The sequence below is a fragment of the Heterodontus francisci genome, chromosome 1, assembly GCF_036365525.1.
Source record: "Heterodontus francisci isolate sHetFra1 chromosome 1, sHetFra1.hap1, whole genome shotgun sequence".
NCBI lineage: Eukaryota > Metazoa > Chordata > Chondrichthyes > Heterodontiformes > Heterodontidae > Heterodontus > Heterodontus francisci.
The window spans coordinates 94,759,574-94,775,600 of record NC_090371.1 but is presented as its reverse complement, the minus strand read 5'-3'; the positions used below and the strand labels follow the sequence as shown (position 1 = coordinate 94,775,600).

Sequence of the window (16,027 nt, the reverse complement as noted above, 5' to 3'; positions counted from 1 at the left end):
TCGATGTAGGATGTAATTTACATTGGAAAGTACTTCCCATTATATTTAACTTTTCCTGATAATTATTTATTTACTCGTGTTTTTCCTGCTCTCTCTCAACATGTTAAATGCCAAAACAATGTATTGAACTATAAAAATAACTTTTGGATTATTTTGATTTGCTAAAGTCGCCTAGTGCAGAAATGTCTCTAAGGTCAACAAGTGATCTTTATGACCACCTGATCAGTCTGATGGGTAGTTATCAACAGCAGATTGACTGACTTACTTGTTACATTTCCTTTCTGTAGTTATCATGTATGAATTGGAAGACAAACCCAAGGATTTGATAAAAGTAACATATGAGAAGCTTTCCACAGATGAAGTTGCAGAATCAGTAAAATCTCCATCTTGTGGAGCAGTGTCATTGTTTATTGGTAAGCAGTTAAATTGCCCAACTGGAATTCAAACATAACATGACCAATGGCACACACTTTTTCTGGGCACCAGTTGAAATTTATAGTTGTGGATTTTAACTGAATGGAGATGATGGACTGGAGACTTAAATTTTTAGTAAATATTTCAGTTAACAATACCCTGTGTAAGGTAATCTAGTGGTTATCATACTGGACCAGTCACCCAGAGGTCATGACTTCAAATTTCACCATGGTAAGTTGTGAAATTGAATTCAGTTAATGATTTTTAAGCTGGAACCAGAAAAATAATCACAAAGGCTGCTGGAATTGTAACGTCTTTCAGGAAGGGCACTAGCTTATATGTGATTCTTAATGCCCGAACAAGCCAGTAAGTTGTAACCAACCACTACAAAATTCATAAATAAGGAAGAAATCAGACAGATCCAGATCCATGATCCCCAGGAATTGTATCAAAATCCTGGAAACTCATCATATCTAGGTTTTAGTGCCAAATACAGAGAACTTCTTCACAGACTAGTTGAGCAGCAACCTAACTTGGTTGTACACTCAGAATCAAATCTGATCTATATGATCACCATCTCCCTGGGTGTGCACAGTAGCATGATAGACCCACCAGAGGTGGAGACACAATGATAAACAGTCAGGTGGGAGTAGCCACAAGACCCTTCAGCATTGATTCTGGACCTTTTATGAAGTCTCATGACTTCAGGTCAAGCAAGGTCAAGAAAATCTCTTCCTGATCACTGTCTACCATTCACCCTCTTATAACTGATGAATCTGTTCACCTTGATCTTGAACATTACTTGGAGGAAGCTCTGAGGATATAAAGAATGTACTTTGGGTAGGGGACTCCAATGTCCACCAGAGTTGCTCGGTGGTAGCACCATTAATTGAGCTGGCTGATTCCTGAAGAATGTAGCTACTGGACTCTGCCTGCATCAGGTGGTGAGGGAACCAATATGAGGAAGTAACCTACTTATCTTGAATAGCCTACCTGTCACAGAGACGTGTGTCATGATAGAATTAGTAGGAGTTATTGTACAGTCCATGTGAAGATAATGTCTCGTCTCAATGAAATTTTTCATCATGTAGTGTGACACTACCCTCATGCTAAGTGAAACAGACTAATGACAGATTCAGTAGCCCAAAATTGGGCACCTGTGAGGTACTGTGGCAGCAGCATCAAAACTGTGTATCACAACAATCTGGTGTTATGGTCAGATGCATCCTCGACTCCTTGGATCACTGTCAAACCGGAAGACCAACCTTATTTCATAGAATCATAAAATGACACAGTACAGCAGGAGGTAATTTGTGCCTGGGCCGGCTCGGTGAGATATCCAATTAGTCCCACTTCCCTAATCTTTGCCCATAGCCCTGCAAGTTATCCCCATTCAAGTATTCTAAATTCTAAATTGGGGGAAGGCACATTTTACAAAGCTGAGAGGTGATCTGGCGAAAGTGGACTGGATACAGCTACTTAAAGGCAAACCAGTGGGAGGCATTCAAAAGCGAGATTCTATGGGCACAGTGTAGACATGTCCCCACAAAGATAAAGGGTGGTACTGCCAAATCTAGAGCCCCCTGGTTATCTAGAAGCATACAGGGTAAGATAAAGCAGAAAAAGAAAGCTTATGACAGTCACAAAAACCTAATACTTTAGAAACCCTAGAGGAGTATAGAGGGTGCAGGGGTGAAGTAAAAAGGAAATTAGGAAAGCAAAGAGAGGACATGAAAAATTATTGTCAGGTAAAATCAAGGAAAACCTAATGTTTTATCAGTACTTAGAGAGCAAGAGGATAACTAAGGAAAGGGTAGGGCCTTTCAGAGATGTACAAGGGAACTTATGCAGGGATGCAGAGGATGTGAGCAGGGTTCTTAATGAGTTTTTTGTCTCTCTGTTCACAAAGGAGAGGGCTGATGCAGACATTTGTAGTAAAAGAGGAGGAGTGTGAAATATTAGATACAATAAGCATAATGAAAGAGGAAGGGCGAGAGGGTCTGACATCCTTGAAAGTGGATAAATCACCAGGTCTGAATGGATTGTATCCCAGGCTGTTAAAGGAAGCCAAGGAGGAAATAGAGGATGGTCAGAGGATCATCTTCAAATCCTCACTAGATACAGGCAAGGGACCAGAGGATTGGAGGTCTGAGAATGTTGTTCCATTATTTTAAAAGGGTGCGAGGGATAGGCCAAATAATATCAGGCCGGTCAGTGTGACCTCGGTTATGGGCAAATTATTAGAATCAATTCTGAGATAAGCTAAACTGCCACTTGGAAAAGCACAGTTAATCAGGTTTAGTCAGCATAGATTTGTTAAGGGAAGATCGTGTCTTACTAACTTAATTGAATTTTTTGAGGAGGTAACAAGGAGGATTAATGAGGGTAGTGCAGTGGATGTGGTCTACATGGATTTTAGTAAGGCACATGGCAGATTGGTCAGAAAAATAATAGCCCATGGGATACAGGGGAATATGGCAAGTTGGATTCAAAATTGGCTCAGTGACAGGAAACAAAGGGTAATGGTCGATGAATGTTTTTGTGAATGGAAGGCGGTTTCCAGTGGTGTTCTACAGGGCTCAGTGTTGGGTCCCTTGCTGTTTGTAGTATATAGTAATGATTTGGACTTAAATGTGGAAGGCATGATTGGGAAATTTGCAGATGACACAAAAATTGGCCGAGGAGTTAATAGTGAAGAGGATAGCTGTAGACTCCAGAATGATCTCAATGGTTTGGTTGAGTGGGCGGAAAAATGGCAAATGGAATTCAATCCAGAGAAGTGTGAGGTAATGCATTTGGGGAGGGCAAACAAAGCGAGGGAATACACAAACTGGAGGATACTGACACTGGTAGAAGAAGTGAGAGACCTTGGAGTGCATGTCCACAGGTCCCTGAAGGTGACAGGACAAGTAGGTAAAGTGGTGAAGAAGGCATATGGAATGCTTTCCTTTATTGGCCTGGGTATAGAATACAAAAGCAGGGATGTAATGCTGGAACTGCATAAAATGCTGGTTAGGCCACAGCTGGAGTATTGCATACAGTTCTGGTCACCGCATTACAGGAAGGACATAATTGCTCTGGAGAGAGTACAGAGGAGATTTACGAGAATGTTGCCAGGGCTTGAAAGTTGCAGCTATGAGGAAAGATTGGATCAGCTAGGGTTGTTTTCCTTAGAACAGAGGAGGCTGAGGGGTGACTTAATTGAGGTGTACAAAATTATGAGGGGCCTAGATAGAGTAGACAGGAAGGACCTGTTTCCACTAGCGGAGAGGTCCGTTACCAGGGGGCACAGATTTAAGGTGATTGGTAGAAGGATTAGAGGGGACATGAGGAAAATCTTTTTCATCCAGAGGGTGGTGGGTGTCTGGAATTCACTGCCAGGATTGGTGGTGGAGGCAGAAACCCTCAACTAATTTAAAAGGTACCTGGACCTGCACCTGATGTGCTGTAACCAGCAAGACTACGGACCAGGTGCTGGAAGGTGGGATTAGATTGGGCTGCTAGTTTTCTTTTCAGCCAGCGCAAACACGATATGCTGAATGGCCTCTTTCTGTGCCATAACTTTTCTGTAGTTCTGTTTATCCAATTGTCTTTTTTATTATTGCATTTGCTTCCACCACTGGAAGTTTCAATAGGACTGCAGAAGGAGCAGCACTAGGCATACCTCCAGAATGAGGTACCAACCTAGTGAAGCTACCTTGATTTTAAAACTCTCAAATTTGTGTTTAAATCCCCCATGTCCTTACTCCTTCCTATCTTTGTAACTCCTCCAGCCCTACAACTCCCTGAAATCTCTGCATTGTTCCAGTTCTGGCTTCTTGCACATCCACCATTTTCTGCTTCATCATTGGTGACCATGTCTTCTGCTACCTTGGCCCTAAACTCTGGAATTCCCTCCCTAAATCTTTCTGCATTTATACCTCTCCAAAGTTGCTCTTTAAAACCTACACTTTGACTAAGCTTTTGATCACCTGTCCTAATATCTCCCTATGTGGCTCAGTGTCTGATTTTGTCTGATAACGCTCCCGTGATACACGTTGGGATGTTTTTATTACATTAAAAGTGCTATATAAATGCAAGTTGTTGTTGCATGCTAAAGACAAAATACAGCAGGCTATAGACAAGGCAAAGCAGTCCCACAATCTACGAATAAGACCAAAGTTTTCTAACCCTACCATGTTCAGTCAAGAATGGTGGTGGACAACCAGTCATCTAACAGGAGGAAGCAGCTCATGAACATTCCCATCTCAACCATCATGAAGCCAAACATGTGATTAGAAGAGACAAGGCAAGTGTTTGCAAGTGTCTTAACATAATGAGTGGATAATCCTACACAACTTCCTTCTGAGGTCCTCATCATAGATCCCAGAGTCCAGATAATTTGGTTCACTCTGCATGACATTAAGAAGCTGCTAAGTGTGTTGTACATCATAAAGGATTGATCTTGACAACATTCTGGATGTAGTGCTGAAAACCTGTACACCAGAACTAGCTGCTTCCTGGCTAAGCTGTTTCAGTGCAGCTCTGAAACTAGCATCTGCCAGACAGTGTGGAAGATTACCCAGTTATTTCTATCCACAAAACAAAGTCTAATCCAGTCAGTCATGATCTGATCTAGAAAATACTAAAAATATGGAAATATGAACTTTTAAGTGATGTCATTTTATTGAAAATGCACCAAGTTGCATGGGGGTTTTGAGGCTTATTTTCACTTTGACACTGAGGATTGTATGTGTGTATGTTTTTTTTTATTCATTCAGGGATGTGGATGTTGCTGGCTAGGCCAGCATTTATTGCCCATCCCGAATTGCCCTGGAGAAGGTGGTGGTGAACTGCCTTCTTGAACCGCTGCAGTTCATTTGGTGTAGGTATACCAACAGTGCTGTTAGGAAGGGAGTTCCAGGATTTTGACTCAGCGACAGTGAAGGAACGGCGATATAGTTCCAAGTCAGGATGTTGTGTGACTTGGAGGGGAGCTTGCAGGTGGTGGTGTTCCCATGCATTTGCTGCCCTTGTCCTTCTCGTTGATAGAGGTCGCGGGTTTGGAAGGTGCCGTTTAAGGAGCCTTGGTGCATTGCTGCAGTGCATCTTGTAGATGGTACACACTGCTGCCACTGTGCATCGGTGGTGGAGGGAGTGAATGTTTGTAGATGGGGTGCCAATCAAGCGGGCTGCTTTGTCCTGGATGGTGTTGAGCTTCTTGAATGTTGTTGGAGCTGCACCCATCCAGGCAAGTGAAGAGTATTTCCATCACACTCCTGACTTGTGCCTTGTAGATTGTGGACAGGCTTTGGGGAGTCAGGAGGTGAGTTACTTGCCTCAGGATTCCTAGCCTCTGACCTGCTCTTGTCGCCACGGTATTTATATGGCTACTCCAGTTCAGTTTCTGGTCAATGGTAGCCCCTAGGATGTTGATAATGGGGGAATTAGCGATGGTAATGCCGTTGAATGTCAAGGGGAGATGGTTAGATTCCCTCTTGTTGGAGATGGTCATTGCCTGGCACTTGTGTGGCACGAATGTTACTTGCCACTTATCAGCCCAAGCCTGGATATTGTCCAGGTCTTGCTGCATTTCTACACGGACTGCTTCAGTATCTGAGGAGTCACGAATGGTGCTGAACATTGTGCAATCATCAGCGAACATCCCCACTTCTGACCTTATGATTGAAGGAAGGTCGTTGATGAAGCAGCTGAAGATGGTTGGTCCTAAAATATGAAAAGGAACACAAGTTCATCGAAGAAATGGTTCCAATTCTGCGAAACTGTAAAAGACAATTTTCTGTAAATAGTATTTTAGTGCCTTGTGGACAACTTCTAGCTTTCTACTTAAGATACTAAATTAGACAATATTTGACTTTTTTTGCTTCTGTGAATCATGTTATTTGTAAATAAATCCGGGCAGTAATTTGAATTGACGAGACATAGTGGATATTAGGTTTTAGGTTCATTTACCCTTTCTACTTTTGATATTTTTGATTTCTATATTTCAGACTACTCCTGTAGGTCTGAAATGTTAACTCTACCTTCCACTCTCTACAGATATTGCCTAGCACGTTGAGTGTTTCCAGCATTTTCTGTTTTCGTTAAAAGTGGGAATTGGCAGTCATCCACCTCTTTAATCTTCTCCCATGACTGCTTGCTGATATTCTCACACCAGGTACCATCTGTCATTTAGAAAATGGCTGGTAACTCGTGACCCAGGTCTGGCTTCTGCCGTTGCTGTTCCGTAACTGGATAACCGCCCCTTTTCCCCTCCAGATTTTGTAAAGTGCATGTCCCTTATGCAATACATACTTAAATCAAAGCTAAGACCTGTGCACTTGCTGAGTTTCTGAAGCATTTCTTCCAAGTAGTTTTCACTTTCTCAAACTGTTCCTCTGACTTTGGCCTCGCCTCCCCCTCCCAAACTTTGCTCTACTATTTTACTTTTTTTTTTTCATTCACAGGATGTAGGTGTTGCAGACAAGGCCAGAAGTTCTATTTTCCTTGAGAAACTGATGGTGAGCTGCCTTCTTGAACCTTTGCAGTCAGTGTGGTGTAGGTACTCCTACAGTGCTGTTGGGTAGGGAGATGAAGGAACAGCAAAATCTTTCCAAGTCAGGATGGTGTGTGACTTGGAGGGGAACTTGCAGGTGGTGCTGTCTCCATGCGTCTGCTGCCTTTGTCCTTCGAGATAGACACCTCGGCGAGTTGTTGCAGTGCATCTTGTACATGGTACACACGGCAGCCACAGTGTGCCGGTGATGGAGGGAGTGACTGTTTGTTTAAGGTGGTGGATGGGGTGCCAATCAAGTGGACTGCTTTGTCTTGGATGGTGTCAAGCATCTTGAGTGTTATTGGAGCTGCACTCATCCAGGCAAGTGGGGAGTATTCCATCACACAATAATAAAAACAAAAAGTACGAGAAGTACTCGGCAGGTCTGGCAGCATCGGTGGGGAGAGAAACAGTTAATGCTTCAGGTCTGTGACCTTTCAGGTTTTTCTCTTGTGTTGGTTCTCTCACTACCTACTGCAGGCCCAGTGTGGCAGATATGTCCTTCAGGACTTGGCCAGCTTGAAATTTTTTGGGGTAAAGCCCTGAGTCACATTGCAAACAAATTAAATAAGTAGAACATATTTTTAAATGGTGAGACATAGAACTAGGTCACTTTGTTATTTGTCTCAAACTTGATGAATCCTATTAAATATAAATGAGGCTGGAAAGGCCTGCTGTAGAAATGTTCATCAAGGTTTTTCTGTAAGGCTGGCTGTCATCCTAGATTATTGTGATGTAATTATCCCACATACATTTTCAGAGTTGGAACAATCAGTCTTCCTGAATCATTCACTGTGACCAGCAGCTAGCTTTGATACACCCACTAGTTTTGTGAGAATCTTTCTGAGAAAATGGAAGTAACTTAAATTCTGAACAAGAATTCCTGTGTATACATGATATTTATGATTTCAGAAGAGATTGGATTTAATACATAGAACTTATGATTTTTTGTTTTTTTAGTAAAAAAAATAATGGGATCTTTAATGAAATACAAAAACAAAATGACCAAGAATTAATAACTAAGACGTTGTTAGAGCTGGAAAGTAACTATGTTTAGTTAGTTAGTTGGTGTAATTTCTGAGTATTGTATGCTGATGAATGCAGTTGAATGCAGTAATTTCCCAATAGTAACTACAGTAGTAATTGAAACCTTGTGTTTTGAACCTTGATGTTTAATCACAGTTGTTTAAATCCAGGGTTGTAGCAATTGGCTTTCTTTTCAGAATGTGCTAATACAGTATCCATTAATAATTTACATATTTCCATTGAATGCTTTCTCAGATCATGTTTCTGCTCTAAAATATAAAATTTCATTCACAATTTGGACTGGGTTTGAATTACTCATAAGATGATATGTGTAGTTAACCTTTGTTTATGACAACCGTATGCAAGTAGCATGTTCACGTATCACGAAGAGCCTTTAACTATCAATACATTTTTTAGTTTAGGTGCAATGCAAAATTCATGCATGTAATTTTAAATGTAGATCTGTATACAAGATAACTGCTATAGCAGATTTCCAAATTATCACAGTTGTATACTGGAAAAAGTAGGCTGTCTGCTGGCATGTGATAGGTGCTTCGAAAGAATAACCTCATTTTCTCTTCCTGCCATGTGATGCTGCCTTCAAAGTTTGTTGGATCAAAACCTAAATGGCAGCCAGAACTTGTTATACGAATCTTGGCTATATCATTTAAGTGACAGCAGTTAAAGAAACTGGTGAAATTAGGCAAAAGAAAATTAATTAAAAAAAACACACAGTTGGCTTGGATACAACAACTTGCATTTATATAGTGCCTTTGATATAGTAAAACATCCGTAGAGGCTTCACAGGAGTGTTATCAAATAAAATTTGACACCAAGCTACTTGAGATATTTGGCCAAGCTTTTGGTTACCTGTCGTAAGAGGTAGGCTTTAAAGAGTGTCTTAAAGGAGAAGGAGAGGGTCAGAGAGGCGGAGAGGTTTAGGGAGGGAACTTTGGGCCTAGATAACTGAAGGCACGGCTCCAATAATGGAGTGATGAAAATGGGGAATGCGCAAGAGCATAGAATATTTTGATGCTGAAAAAGTGACTGGTTCAGAGGAATTTATAAACTAAATTTGCTTATTGCATTTTTTTTATTTGGTTGCAGCTTTGTAACTTAGCCCAAAAGAGTGTTGTTCTGTTTTTAGTGGTGACTATTCTACATAGAATGAGAAGACTGTTTCTTAAGCACAGTCCTTCAATAAAATAGACTCCTGTAATACATTAGAACAAAAACAGAAAAAATCTGGATATACTCAGCAGGTAAGACAGCATCTGTGGGGAAGCAGAAATAAAGTTTTCAAGTCTCAGACCCTTCTTCAGGACTGAAAGATATTACAGATGAACAGCTTTTAAAATGGAACAGAACAAGTGGAAAAGGAAAAATAGACATAAGCAAAGCAATAGAATGACCTGTGAAATATATTGTAGCATGTGGCTCACCTTCCCACCATCGACAAGACACAATTCAGGAGTGTAATGGAATGCCCATCACAGTGGGGAATACCACTTGTTACATCTTTTCAGTCAGAATTAACCCTTTAATCCTTGCTCTCTGTCTCCTGCCTCACAACCAATTATCAACCCATATAACAAGGTTACCTCCAATTCAGTGTGCTTTCGTATTTTGCTACTCTCTTGTCTGGCACCTTATCCGATGCATTCTGGAAATCCATATAGTCAATATCCATACACATTCTCCTGTCTGTCTGTTCGTCACCTCTTTTAAAAAGTTCAACTAGATTAGTGCCACCTGTCGCAAATCCATGTTGACTCTCTTTGATCAGCTCATACTTGTCTAAGTGCTCAGTCATTCTAACCCTGATTGATTCAGTAGCTTTCCCCCAACTGATAGATGAAGGAAAAATGGGAGAAAGTGGTGAGGGAACAGGGTGGGAAAATGTGATTAGGACATTGTTGCTAGCATGGAGGATAAACACCGTATGAACTGATCGAGTTGAGTGATCTTTTTCTGTGTTGTAACTTTTATATATTTCCATGAGTTGCTCACCTCTTGACCTCTCAAAGCTCTCGACAAGATGCAGGTCAGTACTAAGATGAAATATTTACAACTCACCTGGATGGATGCAGCTGCAGCAACACCCGAGCTTAATGCCATCCAGAGAAGTCCACTCGGTTGGCACTTTATCCACTCGCATAAATTTCCACCCCCTCCACCATTGGTGTACCTGTGGTTACAGTATGTACTTACTATTAGATGCGCTGTAGCAACTCACCATAGCTTCTTGGCAAAACCTCCAAATCTGTGACCTCCACCACCTAGAAGGACAAGACACCATCACCTGCAAGTTCTCCACCATCCTGAGTTGGTAATATACTGTTGTTCCTTCATCATCGCTAGGTCAAAATCCTGGAACTACCTACCTGATAGCATTGTGGGAGCACCTTCACCAAGAGGCCTACTGCCACCTTCTTGAACAACTAAGGAGGAAAAATAAACGGTGGCCTTACCAGCAATGCCCATATCTCGAGAATTAATCAAGAAAAAAGAATACCAAGATGGTGCACTACCTGATTCAGCCTGTGACGACAATTTAATGGGGTTAGAAGCAAGGATGTGGAGTCTATGGCGGACGTGAATACGATTGTTTTGATCTTACGAATGTTAAAATAAAGGAAGTATTCGTTCATCCACAACATTGTTGGGTAGAGGCAGTTTTGAGTCAATGAAGGTGGTGGAGAGATAGTACTGGGTATCATCAGCATACATATGGAAACTTGTACCTGTGGATAATGGTGCTGAGCGGCAATTTGTAAATGAGGAAAAGAAGAAAGCATAGGATGGAATCATGGACAGTCCAGAGGTAACTGCATGGGAATGGGCGGAGGGAACATAATTGCAGATTTGCTGGTTATGTTGGAGCAGGGGGAAAGGCAGTCCCTCGGATATGGATTACAAAGCAAGCATAGCAACCATGTTGAATCTGAATTAACCTTTTTTCTACTTCACCTATTATCCCTCAACCCCCAATCATCTCTATAAGGTCCCTTCTCATTCACCTCTTTTCAAAACTGAAGGCGTTGTCCTCAAACTAATTCAATATTTTTCATTTGAATTAGTATTTACTCTTTTTAATCTTCAATTGTATAATGTCTTCCACTATTTATATGTAATTTTAATTTTCCACACTTCCTCCCACTGGCATATTATGTCCAGTTCCTTGGTTAATGTATCAGACATGACACCCAACCATCTCCCTTTTCCCAATTTAGTGTCACCTATTAATTTTACCAACGTTCATACTGATCAGCTAGAAACAATATCAGCCCCAGAACTGATCCCAAGGGTATTTCACTCAGTACATCTGTCCAGCCTGACGCCAGCAGTGCCTACTGCTTCCTCTCTCTCAGCAAAATCCTTATTCCCTTCCAAATTTTACCAAGGATGGCCACTAAAGGCCTGCTTGGGTCTGGAAAAAAAAGCCCAACCCAACCACCGGAATGTTCACTTTACCTACCTTCCGATTCCAAATCAGTTTTTCATTTTTTCAGTTTGTGCAGATAAACAACAAAAACTATAATTGGACTTGAAAGGTTGTTTAAAAAGATGAAGATTGGAGCCACGAAGTCAGTGATTGTTTGGTCACGAGTTAAACAGAAACTCATGGAGTTGTGCCCAGACAGGTTGTCTCACACTGTACCAGTATCTGTATTGCTTAAAATAAACACAGCAATTGCCTGAAGGCTCAGAAAATATCATACTGTATGTGTGTAGACTAGAGTCCTGACAGTGATCATTTTATATTTTTATATCAATACTGTATATTTTATAATAATCACCTCAGGACCTTCCTGGTCTCTGCATCTCAGCTGCTCACTGGATAAACTTGCTGTGTTTATTTTAAGCAATACAGATACTGGTTCAGTGTGAGACAACCTGTCTGGGCACAACTCCATGGGTTTCTGTTTAACTCATGACCAAACAATCACTGACTTCGTGGCTCCAGTCTTCATCTTTTTAAACAACCTTTCAAGTCCAATTAATAGTGTGTGTGCCGGACCTGAATCTGACACATGTCGTCGGGTCCCATCGGTTTTGGGTCGGGTAGCAGGCCTTTAATGCCCACTACCTTAATCACATAAAGCTTTCATGTGGGACTTTATCAAATGCTTTCTGCATCATCCAACATCTGCTTGTGTTGTCATTTTGTCTAATTGATTTTATTATCGATATCTGTGTCAGCTGTAGTTCAGTGGTAGCACTCTTGCCTTTGAGCCAGAAGATTGTGGGTTCAAGGCCCAATCCAGAGACTTGAGCACATAATCTAGGCTGACACTTTAGTGCAATACTGAGGGAATTCTGCACTGTTGGAGCTGCTGTCTTTTGGATGAGATGTTAAACTGAGGCCCATCTGCCCTTTCAGGTGGATGTAAAAGATCCCACGGCACTGTTCGAAGAAGAACAGGGGAGTTTTTATCCATGACCTGTCCAATATTTATCCCTCAACCACCATCATTAAAACAGACTTTCAGGTTATTATCATATTGCTGTTTGTAGGATCTTGCTGTGCCCAAATTGGCTAGCAGGTTTCCTGCATTACCACAGTGATTACAATTCAAAATTTCCTCAGTAGCTGTAAAGCCCTTTGCGACATCCTGAAGTCATGAACGACATGATATAAATGCAAGTCTTTTTAAAAAATTTAACTTTTGCATCTTTTGTGCTTGGCTATTACATTTAGTTGTGGGACTGTCTATGATGTATGGCATGCCACTGGCGTTGTACTTCTTGAATACTTCCAGAAAGTAATCATTTAGTATTCTAGCTATTTTACTTCAGCCCAGGTTTGTTTTGTTCATGGTATAAAGCAAAATGATTCAAATTCTGTAGAAAATATATGCTTTAATGTTGTGAAATTTTAAATGATTGATTCTGTGCTTGATGTGAAACCCTTTGAAATGCAGGATCACACCAACTGGAGATGATCAAAGCTAAGTTGAGTGTATTGCATTCAAATTTAATAAGTTTTACATTCCATATAGGCTCATTATTAACATTTTCAGATATATGTTAAATTTTAGAAAAACGGGGCAGATTCATTGTTTAGGAAGATACAATGGAGTTTGTATTTGTATCTCCTGGATTGTCACAGATCTGTGAATATGAATTATTGCAAATCTGGCACTATTTCTGCATTACTTTTTGTCCATGTATAAAATTACAATACATAAGAAGGGCATTTTACAGTGAATGAAAATTGGAGGCATTTTACAAAGTTCTACATTGCAAACAAGCTAGTAGTACTAAGAATACTTTCTGCATGCAAAAATATCCAGAAAGCAATATGAAGATTCAAAAGAATCAGATTTAAAATAATAGGAGGACATGGAATGGGTGATTACCTCATAGCTGCAAATATAGGAAGGGACTACTACCAAGTGATTTGCAAACTGAAAGTAACGTTCAGTTTATGAAAACAGAATTGACTCAGCAAATGACGATTTGCTAATTAGAGATTAAAAGTACTGAGCATTTGTTTTACAGTGAAAAAATGCATAACACGTTCAAATTGAGAGTGAAGTTTCTGGACCTATGTGCAAAGCTTGTCACAGAGAAGTAGCTGGTAGAAGAAGAGGAAATACTAAAACTGAAGATGTCAGGACTCAAGAAATATTTTGAAGAATAAGGAAATCAAAGGGTGCTAGGAGTGCATGCATGGTATAGGGGGTAACATATTAGCCTGGATAAAGGACTAATTAACTAACAGGATAAATGGGCCTTTTTCTAAATAGCGGAATGCCGCAGGGATCAGTGCTGGGGCCTTACTATGTGCAATCTAGATAAATGACTTGGATAAAGGGACTGAATGTATTATAGCTAAATTTGTCAATGACACCAAAATAGGTAGGAAAGTAAGTTGGCAAGAGGAGGTAAAGAGTGTACAAATCGATATAGAAAGGTTAAGTGAGTGGGCAGAAATTTGGCAGATGGAGTATAATGTGGGTAAATGTGAACTTGTCCACTTTGGCAGGAAGAGTAGAAAAGTAGTATACTATGTAAATGGGAGAGATTGCAGAACTCAGTGGTACAAAGCGATCTGGACGTCCTGGTACATGAATCACAAAGTTCGTACGCAGGTACAACAACTGATTAGGAAGGCAAATGGAATATTGGCACTTATTACAAGGGGAGTGGAGTATGAAAGTTGAGAAGATTTACTGTAACTGTACGGGGCCTTGGTCAGACCACATCTGGAGTACTGTACGGTTTTGGTCTCCTTATTTGAAAAAGATTATTGCATTAGAGGCAGTTCAGAGAAGGTTCACTCGACTCATTCCTGGGATGAAGGATTTATCTTATGTGGAAAGGTTGAACATGCTGGGCCTTTACCCATTGTAGTTTAGAAGAATGAGGGGTGATCTTGAAACATGTGATCCTGAAGGGACTTGATAGAGTGGATACTGGGATGATGTTTCCTCTTGTGGGGGAGACTGGAACTACGGACACCGTTTAAAAATAAGAGGTCTCCCTTTTAAGACGGAGATAAGGAGACATTTTTTCCTCTGAGGGTCGTTAGTTTTTAGAATTCTCTTCTCCAGAAAACAGTGGAGGCAGGGTCCTTGAATTTATTCATGGCTGAGTTAGATAGATTTTTGATAGACTAGGGAGTCAAGGGTTATGGAGAGCAGACAGGAAAGTGAAGTTGAGACCACAATCAGATTAGCCATGATCTTATTGCATGGCGAAGCAGGCTCGAAGGGCTGAATGGCCTACTCCTGTTCCTATGTCCCTATGACTGCCAAGAGGAATGGATAGATAGTAAAGCCAATGAAGCAGAGCAGGCAGCTAGTAAGGAAGACTTGAGACAAAATCTTTATCAGGCAGAAAAAGGCAAAATAAAAGCTACAGGTTTGACTACAGAAAGTGGCAAGATTAAAAAATTAGATTGAACACTTTCAAGAATTTATGAACAGAAAAACTGAAGAATTTGAGATTAAAAATAAGGCCATTTGAATTAGAAGTCAAAAATGAAAAAAGTAAGCTGAAAGCTGGAAAGTCACCAGAAATTAACAACAACAGAAATGGCCAATTATGGTAGCGATTATAATGACACAACGTATGTCAGCCAAGAGCGACGTCTCAATTCATTCCATCTTCGCTGCCTCCGGAGAATCCTTGGCATCAGGTGGCAGGACCGTATCTCCAACACAGAAGTCCTCGAGGCGGCCAACATCCCCAGCATACACACCCTACTAAGCCAGGGGTGCCTGAGATGGCTTGGCCATGTGAGCCGCATGGAAGATGGCAGGATCCCCAAGGACACATTGTACAGCGAGCTCGTCACTGGTATCAGACCCACCGGCCGTCCATGGCTCCGCTTTAAAGACGTCTGCAAACGCGACATGAAGTCCTGTGACATTGATCACAAGTTGTGGGAGTCAGTTGCCAGCGATCGCCAGAGCTGGCGGGCAACCATAAAGGCGGGGCTAAAGTGTGGCGAGTCAAAGAGACTTAGCAGTTGGCAGGAAAAAAGACAGAAGCGCAAGGAGCGAGTCAACTGTGTAACAGCCCCGACAACCAATTTTATCTGCAGCACCTGTGAAAGAGTCTGTCACTCTAGAATTGGCCTTTATAGCCACTCCAGGCGCTGCTCCACAAACCACTGACCACCTCCAGGCGCTTACCCATTGTCTCTCGAGACAAGGAGGCCAAAGAAGATAATGACAACTGAAAGAATGCATCAATAAAATTTGATGTGAGTATGAGAAAAGAATTCTATGGAGTGGAGGGAAGACAACTACCAAACATAGAAGCAATGATTGCAATAATGAAAAATGTAGGATGGCTTCATGATCAGACTCAGGAAAGATATTTAACTTTATGTTGCTGAATAAGGTTAGTAACACTGTAAGAAAGAGAAAGTGTGGCAAACGGCCTTGGTATAAAAACAATTAGATATTTGCATTTGGCAAAATTGTCTCCAAAGGTATAAATATAAATGGCAGTTTCATCATGAACTTCATGAATTTTGAAAAGGCGTTTGGCCAGCTTAGATCAATTTTAATTCTGACAAATGTTACAGTAATTTCC

At 41.0% G+C, this 16,027-nt stretch overlaps 1 protein-coding gene across 1 annotated transcript in view; it reads left to right on the top strand.

The window, feature by feature from the left end:
* The first annotated feature begins 292 nt into the window (after positions 1 to 292).
* The window catches only part of LOC137370916 (molybdopterin synthase catalytic subunit), a 45,193-nt gene continuing 29,458 nt past the window's right edge, over positions 293 to 16,027 (top strand). The window contains exon 1 of the mRNA XM_068032786.1: positions 293 to 413. Coding sequence (XP_067888887.1) covers positions 293 to 413 — 121 coding nt within the window. The remainder of the gene's footprint in view (positions 414 to 16,027) is intronic.